Source organism: Oratosquilla oratoria, chromosome 5 (assembly GCF_046742065.1).
Source record: "Oratosquilla oratoria isolate Oo_2021 chromosome 5, ASM4674206v1, whole genome shotgun sequence".
Lineage (NCBI taxonomy): Eukaryota > Metazoa > Arthropoda > Malacostraca > Stomatopoda > Squillidae > Oratosquilla > Oratosquilla oratoria.
The window spans coordinates 69,788,185-69,807,547 of record NC_134781.1 but is presented as its reverse complement, the minus strand read 5'-3'; the positions used below and the strand labels follow the sequence as shown (position 1 = coordinate 69,807,547).

Below are 19,363 nucleotides of genomic sequence, written 5' to 3'. Positions count from 1 at the left end.
CTGCCACATGTATGAACGTTTGGGCCTAGGACATAAACCCACTTTGTGAATTGGCCCAGGAAATAAAACATAAATTCCTGAAGTAGGTTTATATCCTGAGCTCAAACATAAGCACAAATGGTTGGTGAGTGTTGGATTAAGATACCTAGGTGTATATATATAATTTTTTGCTTCAATCAATTCAAAATCTCTAAAATGTAGCAGCTTGTGTAGAAAAATATTTTCAGATTTGTTTATGTAGCACCCAAAACCAAAGCCTGCATGGGGCAGAGACTTTGTATTTATGTTAGGCAAAAAGGAGGAAATTAAATGAGATGAAACGTTTAAAAAGTATGATTTGGGTTACAAGAATGGTTACAGTGAGAGAGAGGTGATGCAAAGAACAAGGATGGAAAGGGAGCTGGCAGAAAAGTTTGATGAAAGAGTATTGGGATGGTGTGGGCATGTGGAAAGAATGAATGAAGACTAGGAAAAAGAATGGAAGGCTGAGATGGATAGAGTGAACTTGAGGCATGGGCAAAAATGGAATGGATGAATGTTGGACCCTGCTGTGGAGGTCCAGTGTCATACTACATTGCATCTGACTCAGGCAGTGGGTGGTGGGCAAGGATGGTCCTCCATCCACTAGGAGCTGAAATGAAAGGGAAAGCAAATTGATGTGGGATGGGTGAATGAAGTACATGATATTGGTGGTTACCTCTCTCATAAGGGGAGAAAGGCCTTTTTGGTGTATTTATGTGTGGCCTTGCTGTGGATGTGCTCTGTGTTGCGACACTGCTTCTGACCCAGGGCAGTGGACAAGGTGCAGGGATGACCCGTCATCCAGGAGGTGTTAAGATAAGAGGAAGGGTGGAGGGGTGTGGAGTGTATTCAGGGATGGATTGGGTGGGAATGATTTTATGCCTTTTCCTTTTTGGCTACCATCCTTGTAAGGGAGAAAAAAGCCTTGGTATATGTATGATGTATGTATGTATATGTGGCAGGCTATCGAGAATTTCCAACCCTTTCATAATTCTGTAAATGGTCAACAAATCATGTATATATTATTTTTTTCAGGTGCTGTTGTGCAACCGCTTCCCTCTTCCCACTTGATATTCAGGGCACCCTCACAGGCTGCGGGGAAGTGTTGGATGGATGCCTTGGAATTAGCTGTACGATGTTCTTCCATCCTTATGCGTTCAATGACTACATCCAACAAGATAGATCCCTGCCATAGTTCACCCACACTTGCTGCTGATAAATGGAATGAATCCGATTATGAGCATCATTTTAAGGACCAAGGTTAGTGTTCCAAAACTTTGATAGTCTCCCAAATTTTTACATGTTCATGTCATACTCTGTATTTGGTTTTGTTGATGTTGCTGCTTTCTGTTTTTACAGCTCGTCTTTTTTTTCTGTAATTCTTGTAAGGTCCTGTATAATGTGTTGTGAACAAGATTTTTCTTCAACTTTTGCTTAATACAAGTGCTACTGACTTGACTTCACAAGTAAGGGAGAGCATGGTGACTGGTCAGTAAAATGTAGCTAGTGATGTAGCTGACAAGTGGTGTCGAGGTGTTAATACTCTGATCTTTTCTCTTCTCCTCATCCTTCCATCCTTGCTTTTTTGTATATAAACCTTTTCCCCCTATTTCTGATCTATTATTTGATATCATGATAACCTGTTTCTTACACTCATTATTTTGTCTGTCCCAATTATGTTATTGCTTGGCTGCGTTAATTTTGTTGGTAATGCTATCTACACTTTTGTGTTGTCTTTCGTGTTCACATCCATGAAAAACTTCAGAAGTGTCAGATGACTCAAGTCCTGGCGTGAGTCCAGATCTCAGCCCAGTCAGTACTCCTCAGACTTCGTGGCATGAGTCACTTGCTCTAATGGGAGCCTCTAGTGTTGAGGTGACACCTACACACACGAATCGTAATAAGTGTGGACGTGACCCATCCCCAACTCCCTATTATCGCAAACTGGCTGCTGCAATCGCTATGGCAGACCGTGAGCTCGAGGGTCACCTGTCTCCCACTTGCCAGCGCTTTACTCTTACCCCAGATGATGCTTATCTTGCTGACCAGTCACAGAATAACACACCAGAAAATTTGGTGGTTTGCAAGCAAAACTATACCTTCCAGTCCAGCCCAAAGCATGGCAGTGATTTGCTTAGTAACTCTAGACAGGGTAACCAAACTGTATTTTTTTTTTTTATTATATGTGAGCATGAACACAGAAGGCACAGCCTAACAGTTTTAGTTTAATTCTAATTGTTTTAGCACTTTCAAGTCTAGTTGATAACCAAATTCTAGAATATACATAGTTTTTGTTTACTTAATGTGAAATAGATGCAGTGCATGTACTTAATGTCAAATGTATTCATCTGTTTAATCCAAATATACCTGTTATGTTTCCTTATATTGCCACATATCATACATGTCTTTCATGGCATAAGAACACAATTTGAACAAGTACTAAGGAAAGGATTTTTTTTTTTTTTTTATCCAGAAAAATACCACTGTGTGTGGAATGAAGATTAACATTGATATAGTTAATTTGACTGTGTACCAGTTAGGCTTGACAGTAGAGATGGTACTGTCCATACTTAGTGTTGCTTTGCCATTCAGCCTGCTCCTTTCCGAAATACCCTCCCCTCCCATTGCATCCCCCTCACTTGACCCTGACCCCTCTACAGATTTAGATGATGCAAGCCACACAGATGACAATGAACACCAGCGGGAATTGGGCCACTTCTCAGGAGTGGAGATAATGTCGGGCAGTGAAACAGAGTCAGACGATCCTTCACACAAAGGAGATGATGAAGAGCATCAAGAGGAAGAGATTGATGAAACTCCTGAGGAAACACAATATGTTTATTGTCCTGAAGGGGACATTGGTGAGGTAAGATACACTGATGTTTGGAAGTACTTTTTTGAAAAATTAAGACAAACTACACTTAATTGTGGACATTTGCTGGGGAGAGGGTGAACACTGAATAATTTTCTCTAGACCCAGCCATATGCAAAGAAATAATGACCAGGAGGCACCTAAACAAATTTCAGCATTTCTAAATGACCAAAATAATAAAAAAACAAACCATTCAATACAAAATAACATACAAGAACTGTAAGCTTTAAATATTGGGGTCGGGTATATTTTAATTTGTATTACATGGTGCTGAGGAACTGCTTTCTACTGTGGCACCAAGGTAATGAAGTAGGATGGACCCACCCCCAGCCATAGTAGGGGGTTAGGAGACATAACAGAGCCTGACAGTGAAAGCTTGGTTATTTCCACTGTTTCATTATATAGGGACACCCCCCCCATCTACTCATGAGTAAAACAGGCTGCATCAGTTTATTATCCATTCCCAACCACTCTCTCCTCATGTCTATCTTCTGTCCTCTCCCTTCCCTTGCATGACAATGCCCTTTTACCCAAGGCTCCCTTCACCCCAACCATCCATCTCATTTTTGGTCTTCCCCTCAAGTTCACTCCATCCACCTTTGTCTTCCATACTCTTTTTTGTTAGTCTTTCTTAACCCCTTCCATACGGTGACGCCTACGTAGGCGTCATGAGGAGCAAGTGGGTACGCGAGGATGCCGATGTCGGCGTCTTGATTATATTTATTGTAGTTTTACCTGCATGACCCCCATACTCTGTAAGCTGGCTTCATCATATTTTCTATGGTTGTCAAAATTCACAGGTGAAAGAGAGAACGATTGATACAGCCGTGACTTTATTTTTTATAATGCGAGTATTATGACAAAACATTGTACATCTGGCAGCTAATGCTGCCCGCGAGATTTTGGCCCGGAGTGAAGTGGTTGGCATCCTTTCCATATGTCCATACTGCCCTGGTATTCTTGATAAACCCTATCTGTCAGCTCCCTTTCCAACTCTGCTCTCCACCTCACCTTTCTCACTCCATCCATCCTCGTATCCATCACCATAATTAATGCTTCATCTTGTACATATTTACATCCTCCTTTCTACCTCCCTTAAGTTCCAAGTTTTTACCCCATACAGTGTCATAGGCATGATCACCCTTCATACAGGCTTCTGTTTACATTCACCCAAGATATCTATTTCTCATCGCACTTTTTATTCCCCCAAGACATTTGTTTCCCCCACTACAGTTTACTTCTACCCCCACTCCTTTAGTCCTTGCTACATGTGACCCCAAATACTTAAAACTACCCACTTTTTCTGGCCTCTCTCCTTTAAGAGTTACCTCCAAATTACTGCCACTGCCATGTCATTTCTCTTACTTTAGTACTTAGTACTTTTTATCCAAGGTGTAAGAATAGCAACTAGATAGATCTTATCCATTTTGTTTTATGAACAGCTTGTGCCATATCTTTGTTCCACATAACCTTGTATTGAATATGTAAACAGTTTTATTTAACCGGTATTTCTTATTGAGAATCTACTCCCATAATTGTGCCTGTGACACTGTATGGGGGATTTAAGAGAGGCAGAAAAGATAAGTTTAAATGTGTTTGAGATGATAGGAGGAAAGCTTCTAGGAGCTATCAAGAGTTTTTACAAGAGTAGTAGAGCATGTGTCAGGATTAGAAATGGAGAGAGTGAGTGGTTTGAGGTAAAGGTGGGACTTCGTCAGGGATTAGTTATGTTGCCCTGGCTGTTCAACTTATACATGGATGGGGTGGAGCGAGAGGTAAATCCAAGGGTGGTGGGTCAGGGATTGGAGATGGTGAAAGAAAATGGAGAAAAATGGGAAGTGAGCCAGCTGTTGTTAGTGGATGACACTGCGCTTGTAGCAGGGTCAGAGGAGGGATTGAGGAAGTTAGTAACAGAGTTTGGGAGAGTGTGTGAAAGAAGAAAGTTGAAGATAAATGTGGGTAAAAGTAAGGTGATGAGATGTACAAGGGGTGAAAGTGGCAGCAGACTGGAAGTGAGCATTAAGGGAGAGCAACTGGAGGGAGTGGATAGTTTTAGATACTTGGGTGTGAATGTGGCAGGAAAGGATTGAGTGGAGGTGGAGGTAGAATGTAGATAGAGAGAAGCGAGTAAATTCCTTGGTGGATTAAAAAGTGTAATGAGGAATAGACAATTGGGAATGGATGCTAAGAGGAGATTGTATGAAGGAGTGATTGTGCCAGCAGCACTGTATGGGGCAGAAACATGGAACATAAGAGAGGAAGAGAGAAGGAGTCTGAATGTGTTTGAGATGAGGTGTCTTAAGAAGTATGATAGGGGTTACTAGGCTGGATAGAGTGAGAAATGAGGTGGTGAGGAGGAGAATGGGGGTGGTAAGGGAGTTGGGAGATAGAGTGGATGAAAGAGTATTGGGATTGTTTGGACACATGGAAAGAATGAGTGAAGAAAGACTAGTAAAAGAGGTATGGAAGGCAGATGTGGAAGGAGTGAACATGAGGGGCGACCTAGGATGAGATGGATAGATGGGGTGAAAGGGGCTTTGGGGAAGAGGGGAAAGTCTGTTGAGGAAGGGCGGGAGAGGACAGAAGACGGGTGAATGGAGAATGGTTGTACAGTAAAACCCCGATTATCCGAAACGAAAGGGGGGAAGCCTCTTTCGGATAAGCCGATTTTTCGGATAATCCAGATTTATCAGAAATATATTTCATGTTGACATACTTTGTGTGTGTGTGTGTGTGTCCTGTGCCTTCTCCCCCCCCCCCTCTCTCTCTCTCCATCAGTCTCAAGTTGTGGATGGAACACAATTTTTTTTATCGTGTTGACGTACATACCTTATACGTAACAGAGAACAAGAATTATTCCATACATATATCTTCCACTATCCTGACGAACACAATAAAGCAACTCCGCCACTCCCCGCCTCCGTCACCATCACTCCACAAACCTTCCTCCCCACATACTTAAACGCACACACACAAACACGCACACACACAAACACGCACACACAAATCCACAAACTCGCACGCGCGCATACATACACAAACACACACACATACATGTACACAAGCGCACACACACACACACACACACACACACACACACACACACACACACACACACACACACACACACACACACACACACACACACACACACACACACACACACACACACACTTCAACGAATGGACGGCTTAGAAGACGTTCTGAAGAAAAGTGAAGTCTGTGGATCCCAACGCAAAGAGAAGTGCCTAGTGTTTTTGCAGGGTGGGGGGGAAATTGCTCGTGGAGTAGTGGGAACGTAGGGAAAGAGGAAAAGGGGAGGGATTACTGAGGGAAATGGAAGGAAATGAGGAGGGAGTAGACTTTGACCAGCCAGACAAGCGGAAGGTAAACAAAAGACTTAGCGAGGATCAAATGTCTAATAAAAATGTAAAGATTAGAAGTATAGAGAGGAGCAATACAGAAGAAAGTGACGAGAATATGTTCCAGGGATTTAAAGAGGGTGGGGGGGACACAACCCCCCCCCCCCCGACTGATAAGACTAGAGGAGAGAGTTGATAAGGTGATCGAGGACTTGGAGCGTAAGTTAGGTAACGTAGACTCCATTTTTAAAAGAATTGAAAGGTTGGAACAACTAGAGAAGGCTAACAGAAACTTAACTGAAGAAATAGAGGACCTAAAAAGACAGTTAGGAAATGTAAAGGAGGAGAATGAGAAATTGAAGAAGAATAGTAATGAAAACAGAGAGAAACTAGCTACAGAAGCTAAAAATTGGAGAATAACTCAAGAAGGGAATAAGGTTTCATTCACTGACATAGTCAAACAGCAATTGAAAGAACATAATGAAGACTCAGTTATTAAAGTGATGAGACAGAAGGAGAATATAGTAAGAGAATTAGCTGACAAAAAGAAATGTATAATTATATTAGGAATGGAAGAGAAACATAACCCAGATAGAACTGCAAGAATCAAGGAGGAAAATGAAAGAGTAAGCAGTTTACTAAAATTAGTCCAGGAAGATGAACCAGAAATTATAAAGGAAATTGAGGAAAAATTCAGACTCGGAAAATATAGTACAGATAAGACCAGACCAATTAAGATTAAATTCAGGTCACAAACAACAGCAGAGAAAATTCTATCCAAGACAGGGAAACTAGCAACAAATGATCAATATAAAAAGGTATGGATAAAAAGAGAAATGAATAAGGAGGAAAGAGAGGCAGAAAAGCAGAAAAGAATTGAAGCTAAGGCAAAAAACGAGGAAAGAACGGAGTCAGAGAAAGAGAGATTCTATTGGAGAGTAGTGAACATGAAAATAAAGCAGTTCGACATACTAAAGAAAAACATAAGGGAAACAGAGAATACAATGGAAGTGGCAGAAAACTAAGAGTGTCTTACACAAATATAGATGGATTGATAACAGGATTGAATGAACTGAATGATTATTTGAAAGAAAAAGAACCGGACATAATGGGAATTGTAGAAACAAAATTAAAAGGCCCACTACCACCCAACAGTGTAGGACATGATACATACAATTATTGGATTAGAAACAGAGAGAAAAAACAAGGGGGTGGAGTTATGTTCCTGACTAAGAAGGATATAAACGTGAAAGGTGTCATATATGGAAAGAATACAGTAGAGATGATTATAATAGAAGTGGAAGACCGAGATAAGAAGAGCAGAAAATTTGTGATCAATTATGTGCCTCCGAAAACAGCCTCATGGGAGGAGAGTGAACATAAAAGTATGTTAGAGGACACAAAGATAGCATTAACTAAAATAATGGAAGACGGAGGAAGAATAGTTATGATGGGCGACTTTAATTGCAAAGAAATCTGCTGGGAAGAAATGACAGTAAAGAGTGGTGATGACTCATGGGGAAATGCTCTACTTGAGATGATTACTGACCATTCAATGACACAATGGATACAAGAGAACACTAGGTATAGAAATGAAGAAGAACCATCGAGGCTAGACTTAATAATTACATCTGAACCTAGAATAGTGGACAAGATTGAATATAAAACACCAATAGGTAAAAGTGACCACATATTGATTGAACTGGAACTTAATGAAGAAAAATATATGAAAAGAAATGAACAATATAGAAAAGGAAGAATGATGTATGAAAAAACAAACTTTGATAAAATAAGAGAATTCTTCCAACAAGAAAACTGGGAAGAAATATACAAAAAAGAAACAACAGTGGAAGAGAAATGGAATATTTTGACAAAAATTTACATAAAAGGAGTGGAAAAGTATGTCCCAAGACAAAAACAAGAAAAAGAATATGTAAAATGCTGGTACAACAAAAGTTGTAGGGAGTTAAAGGACAAAAGAGACAAAGCCTGGAACAGATGGAAAAAAGACAGAAGACCTGAAAAATGGAAAATATATACTGGTTATAGAAATGAATATGTACAAAAGTGCAGAGAGGAAAAAAGAAAATATGAAAAAGATGTTATAGAAAAGTGTAAAGATCAACCAAAACTATTCTACAGATTTGTAAACAATAAACTGAAAAACAAACAAGACTTAGAGAAATTAAGACAAGGAGGAGTTGAATACACTGAGGAAATGGAAATGGCAGAAATTATGAACAAACATTTTAAATCAGTGTTTACAAGGGAAAATATACAACCTGAAGAGATTGAGTGGAAGGAAAAAGTCCCCCCTATGGAAGAAATAGAAGTAACAAAGAATGAAATATTGACACACTTGGGTCATTTTGATGTCAGAAAATCGCATGGGCCAGATGAAATAGCAAACTGGATTCTGAAAGAATGCAGGAATGAACTGGCAGACAAAATACATAGCATAATAAGCAGTTCCTTAAAAGAAGGAAAAGTTCCAGAAGATTGGAAAAAAGCAAATATAGTACCTATATATAAAGGAGGAAATAAAGAAGAACCTACCAACTATAGACCAGTCTCTCTAACAAGTACAATAGCAAAAATATGTGAAAGAATTATCAAAAGTAGATGGGTAAAATACTTGGAAAAAAACAACGTACTAAATCCAAGGCAATTTGGATTCAGACAAGGACGATCATGCGTCACCAATTTAATATGTTTCTATTCAAGGCTAATAGATATAATACAAGAAAGAGATGGATGGGCTGATTGTGCATTTCTAGACCTAAAAAAAAGCTTTTGACAAAGTACCACATAAGAAGTTGCTTAAGAAATTAGAATATGAAGGAGGAATACAAGGTAAATTGCTAAATTGGATGGAAGACTTTTTGCAAGAAAGAAAAATGAGAGTAGTGATAAGAGATCAGCACTCAAAATGGAATGAAGTAATAAGCGGTGTCCCGCAGGGAACAGTTCTGGCCCCAATAATGTTTGCTATATATATTAATGATATGGATGAAGGAATTGAAAGCTATATGAGCTTCTTTGCAGATGATGCAAAATTACTGAAAAGAGTGAAAACTGAAGAAGATTGTGAATCACTACAGAGAGATCTAAATAAAGTACAAGAATGGAGTAGGAAGTGGGAGATGGAGTTCAATACAAAAAAGTGTAGTATAATGGAATTTGGAAAAAGCAAAAACAGAATAACAGGATCATATAATTTGGGAGAAGAAGGAATAAAAAAAGTAGAAAATGAGAAGGACCTGGGAGTCATTGTTATGAATAATATGTCACCTGAGAAACATATAAATAAGATTTTTGGAGAAACTTATAATTTAATAAGAACAATCAAAGTAGCATTTACATACCTGGATGAAGAAATGGTGAGGAAAATCCTAATCACCCTGATAAGACCAAGATTGGAATATGCAGCAACGATATGGTCACCAAGTACAAAAAAATGTATAAAAAAACTTGAAAGAATACAAAGAGCAATTACAAAACTGGCACCAACACTCTCAAAACTATCATATGAAGAGAGACTACAAAAACTTAAACTACAGACACTAGAGCAAAGAAGAGAGAGAGGAGATTTGATAGCTATTTACAGAATCATGAAAGGCATAGAAATTACTGATAGAGAGAATCTGATAAAATGGGATGACAGAAATACAAGAGGACACGGAAAGAAAATAAAAAAAGACAGCTATAGAAGAGATTTTAAAAAGAACAGCTTTCCTCACAGAGCAATAGACAGTTGGAACAAGTTAGATGAGAAAGTGGTGTGTGCAAAATCAATACATGAATTTAAAAATAGTTTAGATAAAATGAGATATGAAGACGGGACCCCACGAGCATAGCTCCCCTTCCCGTAAAATACAACTAGGTAAATACAACTAGGTACAACTAGAAATACTTCAACGAACGGACGGCTTGGAAGACGTTCTGAAGAAGATTGAAGTTTTGTGGATCCCAACACAAAGAGAAGTGCCTATTGTATTTACAGGGTGGGGGGGAAATTGCTCGTGGGGTAGTAGGAAAGTAGGGAAAGAGGAGAAGGGGAGGGATTGCTGAGGGAAATGGAAGGAAATGAGGAAGGAGAGGACTTGGCCCAGGCAGACAGGCGAAAGGTAAACAAAAGGCCCCCCGACCAGCTGAGCGACGATGAAATGTCTAATAAAAATGTAAAGATTAGAAGTATAGATAAGAGCAATACAGTAGAAAGTGATGAGAATATTTTCCAGGGATTTAAAGAGGGTGGGGGGGACACACCCCCCCCGACTGACAAGACTAGAAGAGAAGGTCGATAAGATGATCGAGGACTTGGAGCGTAGGTTCGGTCATGTTAACAACATTGTACAGAGGGTTGAAAAATTGGAAGAACTAGAGAAGGCGAACAAAAACTTAACTAAGGAAATTGAAGAATTAAAAAAACAGTTAAAAGAAGTAAAAGAAGAGAATAAAGTCTTAAAGGAGAATAATAAGGAGAACAAGGAGGGTTGGAAAAAAATCCAAGAAAATAGCAAAGTTGCATTCACTGACATAATTAGACAGCAAATGAATGAACAAACTGAAAACTCAGTTATTAAAGTGATGAGACAGAAGGAGAATATAGTAAGAGACTTAGCAGACAGAAAGAAATGTATAATTATATTAGGAATGGAAGAGAAACATAACCCAGATAGAACCACAAGAATCAAAGAGGAAAATGAAAAAGTAAGAAATTTACTAGAATTAGTTCAGGAAGATGAACCAGAAATAATGAAACAAATTGAAGAGAAGTTCAGGCTCGGGAAATATAGTACAGACAAAACCAGACCAATTAAGATTAAATTCAGGTCACAAACTACGGCTGAGAATATCTTATCCAAAACAGGGAAACTAGCAACAAGTGAACAATATAAAAAGGTATGGATAAAAAGGGAAATGAATATAGAGGAAAGAGAGGAAGAAAAACAGAAAAGACTTGAAGCTAAGGAAAAAAACGAGATAAGAACGGAGTCAGAAAAAGAGAGATTCTATTGGAGAGTAGTGAATATGAAACTAAAGAAAGTCGACATACAAGAGAAAAACAAAAGGGAAACAGAGAACACAATGGAAGTGGCAGAAAACTAAGAGTGTCTTACACAAATATAGATGGATTAATAACAGGATTGAATGAGCTGAATGATTATTTGAAAGAAAAAGAACCAGACATAATGGGAATTGTAGAAACAAAATTAAAAGGTCCACTACCACCCAACAGTGTAGGACATGATGCATATAATTATTGGATTAGAAACAGAGTGAAAAAGGAAGGGGGTGGAGTTATGTTCCTGACTAAGAAGGATATAAACGTGAAGTGTGTCACATATGGAAAGAATACAGTAGAGATGATAATGATGGAAGTAGAAGATAGAGATAAGAAGAGCAGAAAGTTTGTGATAAATTATGTGCCCCCAAAAACAGCCTCATGGGAAGAGAGTGAACATAAAAGTATGTTAGAAGACACAAAGATAACATTAAACAAGATAATGGAAGAGGGAGGAAAAATAGTTATGATGGGCGACTTTAATTGCAAAGAAATCTGCTGGGAAGAAATGACAGTAAAGGGTGGAGACGGCTCATGGGGAAACGCTCTACTTGAGATGGTTACTGACCATACAATGACACAATGGATACAGGAGAACACTAGGTATAGAAATGAAGAAGAGCCATCGAGACTAGACCTAATAATTACATCTGAACCTAGAATAGTGGACAAAATTGAATATAAAACACCAATAAGTAAAAGTGACCAAATATTGATTGAACTGGAACTTAATGAAGAAAAATATATGAAAAGAAATGAACAATATAGAAAAGGAAGAATGATGTATGAAAAAACAAACTTTGATAAAATAAGAGAATTCTTTCAAAAGAAAAACTGGGAAGAAATATACAAAGAAGAAACAACAGTAGAAGAGAAATGGAATATTTTGACAAAAATTTACAAAAAAGGAGTGGAAAAGTATGTCCCAAGACAAAAACAAGAAAAAGAATATGTAAAATGCTGGTACAACAAAAGTTGTAGGGAGTTAAAAGACAAAAGAGACAAAGCCTGGACCAGATGGAAAAAAGACAGAAGACCTGAAAAATGGAAAATATATACCTGTTATAGAAATGAATATGTACAAACGTGCAGAGAGGAAAAGAGAAAATATGAAAAAGATATCATAGAAAAGTGTAAAGATCAACCAAAACTATTCTACAGATTTGTAAACAAAAAACTGAAAAACAAACAAGACTTGGAGAAATTAAGACAAGAGGGAGTTGAATACACTGAGGAAATGGAAATGGCGGAAATTATGAACAAACATTTTAAATCAGTGTTTACAAGGGAGAACATACAACCTGAAGAGAACGAATGGAAAGAGAAAGTCCCCCCTATGGAAGAAATAGAAGTAACAAAGAATGAAATATTAACACACTTGAGTAATCTTGATGTCAGAAAATTGCATGGACCAGATGAAATAGCAAACTGGATACTGAAAGAATGCAGGAATGAACTGGCAGACAAAATACATAGCATACTAAATAGTTCCTTGAAAGAAGGAAAAGTTCCAGAAGATTGGAAAAAAGCAAATATAGTACCTATATATAAAGGAGGAAATAAAGAAGAACCTACCAACTATAGACCAGTCTCTAACAAGTACAATAGCAAAAATTTGTGAAAGAATTATCAAAAGTAGATGGGTAAAATATTTAGAAAAAAAACAGTGTTAAATCCAAGGCAATTTGGATTCAGACAAGGACGATCATGCGTCACCAATTTAATATGTTTCTATTCAAGGCTAATAGATATAATACAAGAAAGAGATGGATGGGCGGACTGTGCATTTTTAGACCTAAAGAAAGCTTTTGACAAAGTACCACATAAGAAGTTGCTTAAGAAATTAGAAACTGAAGGAGGAATACAGGGCAAACTACTAAATTGGATGGAAGACTTTTTGCAAGAAAGAAAAATGAGAGTAGTGATAAGAAACCAGCACTCAAAATGGGATGAAGTAATAAGCGGTGTTCCGCAGGGAACAGTTCTGGCCCCAATAATGTTTGCTATATACATTAATGATATGGATGAAGGAATTGAAAGCTATATGAGCTTCTTTGCAGATGATGCAAAACTACTGAAAAGAGTGAAAACTGAAGAAGATTGTGAATCACTACAGAGAGATCTAAATAAAGTACAGGAATGGAGTAGGAAGTGGGAGATGGAGTTCAATACAAAAAAGTGTAGTATAATGGAATTTGGAAAAAGCAAAAACAGAATAACAAGAGCATATAAATTGGGAGAAGAAGGAATAAAAAAAGTAGAAAATGAGAAGGACCTGGGAGTCATTGTTATGAATAATATGTCACCTGAGAAACATATAAATAAGATTTTTGGAGAAACTTATAATTTAATAAGAACAATCAAAGTTGCATTTACATACCTGGATGAAGAAATGGTGAAGAAAATCCTAATCACCCTGATAAGACCAAGATTGGAATATGCAGCAACGATATGGTCACCAAGTACAAAAAAATGTATAAAAAAACTTGAAAGAATACAAAGAGCAGTTACAAAACTGGCACCAACACTCTCAAAACTATCATATGAAGAGAGACTAGAAAAACTTGAACTACAGACACTAGAGCAAAGAAGAGAGAGAGGAGATTTGATAGCTATTTACAGAATCATGAAAGGCATAGAAATTACTGATAGAGAGAATCTGATAAAATGGGATGACAGAAATACAAGAGGACATGGAAAGAAAATAAAAAAAGACAGCTATAGAAGAGACTTGAAAAAGAACAGCTTTCCTCACAGAGTAATAAACAGTTGGAACAAGTTAGATGAGAAAGTGGTGTGTGCAAAAACAATACATGAATTTAAAAATAGTTTAGATAAAATGAGATATGAAGACGGGACCCCACGAGCATAGCTCCCCTTCCCGTAAAATACAACTAGGTAAATACAACTAGGTAAATACACACACTTAAACGCGCACACACAAATGCTCACACACAAATACACACACTCGCGCGTGCGGGTGTATACATACACAAACACACACACATACACACAAGCACACATACACACACATAAACAAAGTAGTACGCTTAATACGTATTCATTTTAACTGTTCTTATCAATTTTAAATGTGTTAATATAGTACAAATGTAGTTACTTTTATTTATTTTCATATTTTTGATGTTTTATAACGTTTTAGTATAGAAAAAAAAAATGAATTGCATTATCCTAATCAATTTCGGATAATCCGCTTTCGGATAATCGGGGTTTTACTGTATATGGATGATGCTGTGATGGATGAGGTGGAATGGGTGGGGGTTGGGGGGTGAGGTAGTATGTATGAGAAAAATTTGACGCAGCCCGAAGGGATTTCTTTCTGTCCTCTCCTTTTCTCTGCATGAGGGGATGGAGAGCGGGGGGTCGCCGATTTAATGAAGCGGCCTTGCTGCGGATGTGCTTTGTCTTGTGACACTGCCCCTGACCCAGGGCAATGAACAAGAAGTAGGGATGACCTGTTATCCAGCAGGTGCCAAGATAAGAGAGAGGGTGGAGGGGAGTGGAGTGTATTTAGGGATGGAATGGGTGGGAATGGTTTCTGTGCCTTTTTCTTTTTGGCTACCTCCCTTGTAAGGGGGAAAAAGCCTTTGGTATATGTAGGTATGTATCTATGAGATGAAATATCTGAAGGGTTGGGGTTACAAGGTTGGATAGAGTGAGAAATAAAGAGGTGAGGAGGAGAGTGGAGGTAGAAAGGGAGTTGGGAGATAAGGTTGATCAAAGTTGGTAGGAGACAGAGATGACCCTTAATCCACAATGAATTAAGATGAGAGGGAAACGGTAGTGGATAGAAATAGTATAGGTAGAAGTGTGTGCATGCCTTGGCTAGCAACCTCCCATATAAGGGGAAAGAGGCCTTTGGTATATAGCTAGAATATATTTGTCATTCAATGTATATTTAAGGTCTTTACAGTTATGTAATATTTTGGGTCTCCTGCAAGAGAGACCTGGGACAACAGATTGATTGAGTAATAATATTTTGATTTTTTTTCGTATATATAGACATAATAATTCTTGTACATCAGTGGAGTCTATAGAACAGGGGTGGGTGGGTAAGGAGGGTGCATGGGGGGGGGCAGAGAGTGATTGTGTATGGACTATAATTTGATGTGGTATAAAGGAATTTCTCCTTGTCCTCTCTATTTTTTCCATGAGAGGATGAGGTGGGAAGGTCACCAAGTAGATGAAGCAGTGGGATCCTGCTGTGGATGTCCTGTGTCTTGCTGTATTACTTCTGACCCAAGCAGTGGGTGGGAGATAGGGGTGAACCTTCATCCACAAGGAGCTAAGGTAAAAGGGAAACAAACAGGTGACGGTTAGGAGTATTGGTGGAGGGGGTTGCATGCCATGGCTGTATACCTTCTTTAAAAGGGGGAAGCCTTTAGTATATAATTAGATAGATTCTAAATATATTGTTTACTGTTCTTAATCCAGAAACTTTTACTTTATAGAGAGGAGAACAAGTAGAAGAACTGGGAGAGGAAAACAAATCGTTAATTTGGTTCCTGCTCAAACAAGTACGGCCTGGGATGGATCTCTCCAAAGTTGTTCTTCCTACCTTCATCCTTGAGCCACGGTCCTTCCTTGACAAACTGAGTGATTATTACTATCATGCAGATCTTATTTCAAAGTAAGTTGTGTAATTTGAAGATGTATCATATTATCTGGTGGGGAATATGTGGAGAATTTTGTTTTGCACATGTATCAGGTAGGAACAACAATTTGTATTTGTACGCTTGTGGTGCTCATGGAAGATGTTAAAGATAATCATATCTTCACAACTCATCTTCAGATTCCATCAGTGCCCTTTTAGTGACATTCTGGGACCAGTGAGAGAGGAGATAGAACCCAAACAGAAAGCCACATTTTTTTTTATCCCCCTTATCCAAAGGTCAGATACTTGTTTAATAGATCTCCCTTGTGGTAGGGGAGAAGGAATACTCCCAAAGGGCATATCCACTTGAATTGTAAAAAGCAACAAAAATGGGACAGGGATAGGACTAGGCATCCCACTCTCTGTAGCCTTAAAGGGAACATTCCTAATAAAAGCAAAGGCATAAGAGGGTCTACAAGTTTTCCAACCAGAACCCTAAGGTTTGGGTCTTTCAATGTGTGTGGATATGGTACAGGTGAGAGTAAAGGAAAGAGATAGGTAGTATGTTTGTGAGAAGAAAGATGGATGTGTTGACATTGAGTAAAACTAAGTTGAAAAGGAGGGGCTAGTTTAAGTTTGGGAGGTTCTCAGGAATGAAGAGAGGAATAGGGAGAGAAGGGGTGGCTATACTAGTAAGTGTAGGGGAGATTCCTAAAACAAGCAAAGGCATAAGAGGGTCTAGGGGGAGTTTTCCAACCAGAACCCTAAGGTTTGGGCCTTACAATGTGTGTGGATGTGGAACAGATGAGAGTAAAATGGAAGAGATGGGTAGTATGTTTGTGAGAAGAAAGATAGATATGTTTACATTGAGTGAAACTAAATTGAAAGGTAGGGGTGAGTTTGAATTTGGGAGTGTAGTTAGGAGGGTGTCAAGAGTGAAGAGAAGAAGAGGGAGAGAAGGGGTGGCTATACTAATAAGTGAAGATATAGGTAAGTGTATTTTGGAGTGGAAGGAGGTTTCTTCAAGGTTAATGTGGATGAAAGTGAAACTGGAAAGGGAGATGTGGGTTTTTGTAAGTGCATATGGGCCTGGTAGTGAGAAGAGTGTAGAGGAAAGGGAGGCTTTTTGGATGGATTTAAATGAATGCATAGAGGGTTTAGGGAGAAATGTTAATGTGGTATTGGGGGAAAAGCCCTTGGTATATGTATGTATACATGTATTTCATCAGAACTTAAATTAAAGATTTTTACAGGAATGTAACCAATCAGTACTGTGCTTATTAGTTTGCATATTTATTCATGTAATGTGTATTACATGCAGTAATTTGAGCTCTTTAAATTGAATTACAAATATATTTCTCTCTTTTAGGGCTGTTCTTGAAGACGACCCTCTGATGCGTATGAAGGAAGTTGTTAGATGGTATTTATCTGGATTTTACAAAAAACCCAAGGGCCTTAAGAAACCATATAACCCCATACTTGGTGAAACATTTAGGTGCTACTGGAAACATCCTAATGGCTCCCGTACTTTTTATGTCGCTGAACAAGTAAGTTGATTTTTAAGTATCATTCACTGTCTTTGCTGTCATGAGGTGTGAGTGGGTATACATACAAAAATGTTGGTGTTGGTGTCTTGATTATATTTATTTTGTAGATATAGCTGAGTGACCCTTGTATTCTGTGAACAGGCTTGAAAACTTTTTCTGTACCATCTCTCTGAATTTCATTCCCTTGTTTCACCTACCCAGTGGTGGAGGAAAAGAATACTGCCACCAAGTATTTCAACTTGGATCGTAAAAGGCAAGAAAAATGGGGCGGGGATAGGGACCAGGCATCCTTCTCCCTGTAGCCCCACAGGGGACATTCCTAAAAAAAGTAAAGGCATAAGAGGGTCTAGGAGTTTTCCAACCAGCACCCTAAGGTTTGGGTCTTTTAATGTGCGTGGATGTGGTACAGATGAGAGTAAAAGGGAAGAGATAGGTAGTATGTTTGTGAGAAGAAAGATGGATGTGTTGGCTTTGAGTGAAACTAAGTTGAGAGGGAAGGGCGAGTGTGAGTTTGGGAGTGTAATTGGGAGGTTCTCAAGAGTGAAGAGAGGGCGAGGGAGAGAAGGGGTGGCTATACCAGTAAGTGAAGAGATATGTAAATGTGTAGTGGAGTGGAAGGAGGTTTCATCAAGGATAATGTGGATGAAGGTGAAACTAGGAAAGGAGATGTGGGTTTTTGTAAGTGTATATGGGCCTGGTAGTGAGAAGAGTGTAGAAGAAAAGGAGGCATTTTGGATAGATTTAAATGAGTGCACAGAGGGATTAGGGAGGAACGTCAATGTAGTAGTATTGGGAGTAGTATTAGGAGTATTGGGAGTAGTATTAGGGTAGGAAATGAACCAATTGACAGAGTGGTTGGGAAATGTTGAGTTCCACGAAAGAATCTTAGTGGAGAGTTGATGGAGATGTGTCTAGAAAGAGAGTTGATGAGATCAAATATAGTGTTTCGGAAGAATGTCAATCATAAGTATACATGGGAAAGGGTGGTGGATGGAAGGGTGGTAGATAGAGCATTAATGGACTATGTAGTGGTATATAGGAGTATAATAGGTAGAGCTAAGGATGTACATGTGCTAAGGGTAGAGAGTGGGGGAATATCAGATCATTTTTTGGTGGAAGGTAAGTTTAGAGTGGAGGATACATAAAGAGGAAAAGGACAAAAGGTAGGGAGGTGCTTAGAGTGAACTCTTTAAATGAAAATGAAAAGGAGAAGGAGTACAAGAAGAAGCTGAGAGAGGAGTGGGAGGGAGTGAAGGATAGAGTAGAGCTAGGAGTGGAGGATGAATGGGGATGGCTCTAGGAGGAAGTCACAAAGTGTGCAAAGATGGTGTGTGGAACAAGAAGGATGGGAGGAAATAGAAGGAAGGGTAGTGAATTGTGGGATGAGGAAACAAAGAAGGTTGTAGAAGAAAAGAAGCGAGTTTTCACAGATTGGTTACAAAATAGGATGAGGGAGTCATATGAGAGGTACAAAGAAAAGAAAAGAGAAGTATAGCACAAGGTAAAAGAGGCAAAGAAGAGAGCAGATGTGAAATGGACAGAAAATTTTGAAAGTAATAAAAAGATGTTTTGGAAAGAAATTAAGAGAGGAAGAGGAGGTGAATCAAGAAGAGAAGAAAAGGTAAAAGGTGAAGATGGAGAGATGATAATGGAAAAGAAGGCAGTAAGGGCAGATGGGCAGAGTATTTTAGGGAGTTGCTAAATGTTGTTAAAATGATGAAAGCAGGTAAGGCACCTGGTCTGGATGGATGCCATGCAGAATGTCTAAGAAAAGGAGGTACAGTGATGGTGGACTGGCTGGTGAGGTTATTTAATGTTTGCTGGAGAGAGGATAGAGTGCCGGAGGACTGCCTGTATAGTTCCACTTTACAAGGGAAAAGG

General features: G+C 38.7%; 2 protein-coding genes across 12 annotated transcripts in view; one reads left to right on the top strand and one right to left on the bottom strand.

The window, feature by feature from the left end:
* The window catches only part of LOC143025532 (phospholipid phosphatase 1-like), a 282,504-nt gene that overhangs the window by 88,108 nt on the left and 175,033 nt on the right, over positions 1-19,363 (bottom strand). The window lies entirely within an intron of this gene.
* Positions 1-19,363, top strand: part of Orp8 (Oxysterol-binding protein-related protein 8) — a 79,505-nt gene that overhangs the window by 40,571 nt on the left and 19,571 nt on the right. For all 11 annotated transcript variants that reach the window (XM_076185343.1, XM_076185341.1, XM_076185340.1 and 8 more), the window contains 4 exons: positions 1,057-1,281; positions 2,682-2,887; positions 15,793-15,971; positions 17,305-17,482. In XM_076185343.1, the coding sequence (XP_076041458.1) occupies positions 1,057-1,281; positions 2,682-2,887; positions 15,793-15,971; positions 17,305-17,482 (788 nt within the window). The remainder of the gene's footprint in view (positions 1-1,056; positions 1,282-2,681; positions 2,888-15,792; positions 15,972-17,304; positions 17,483-19,363) is intronic.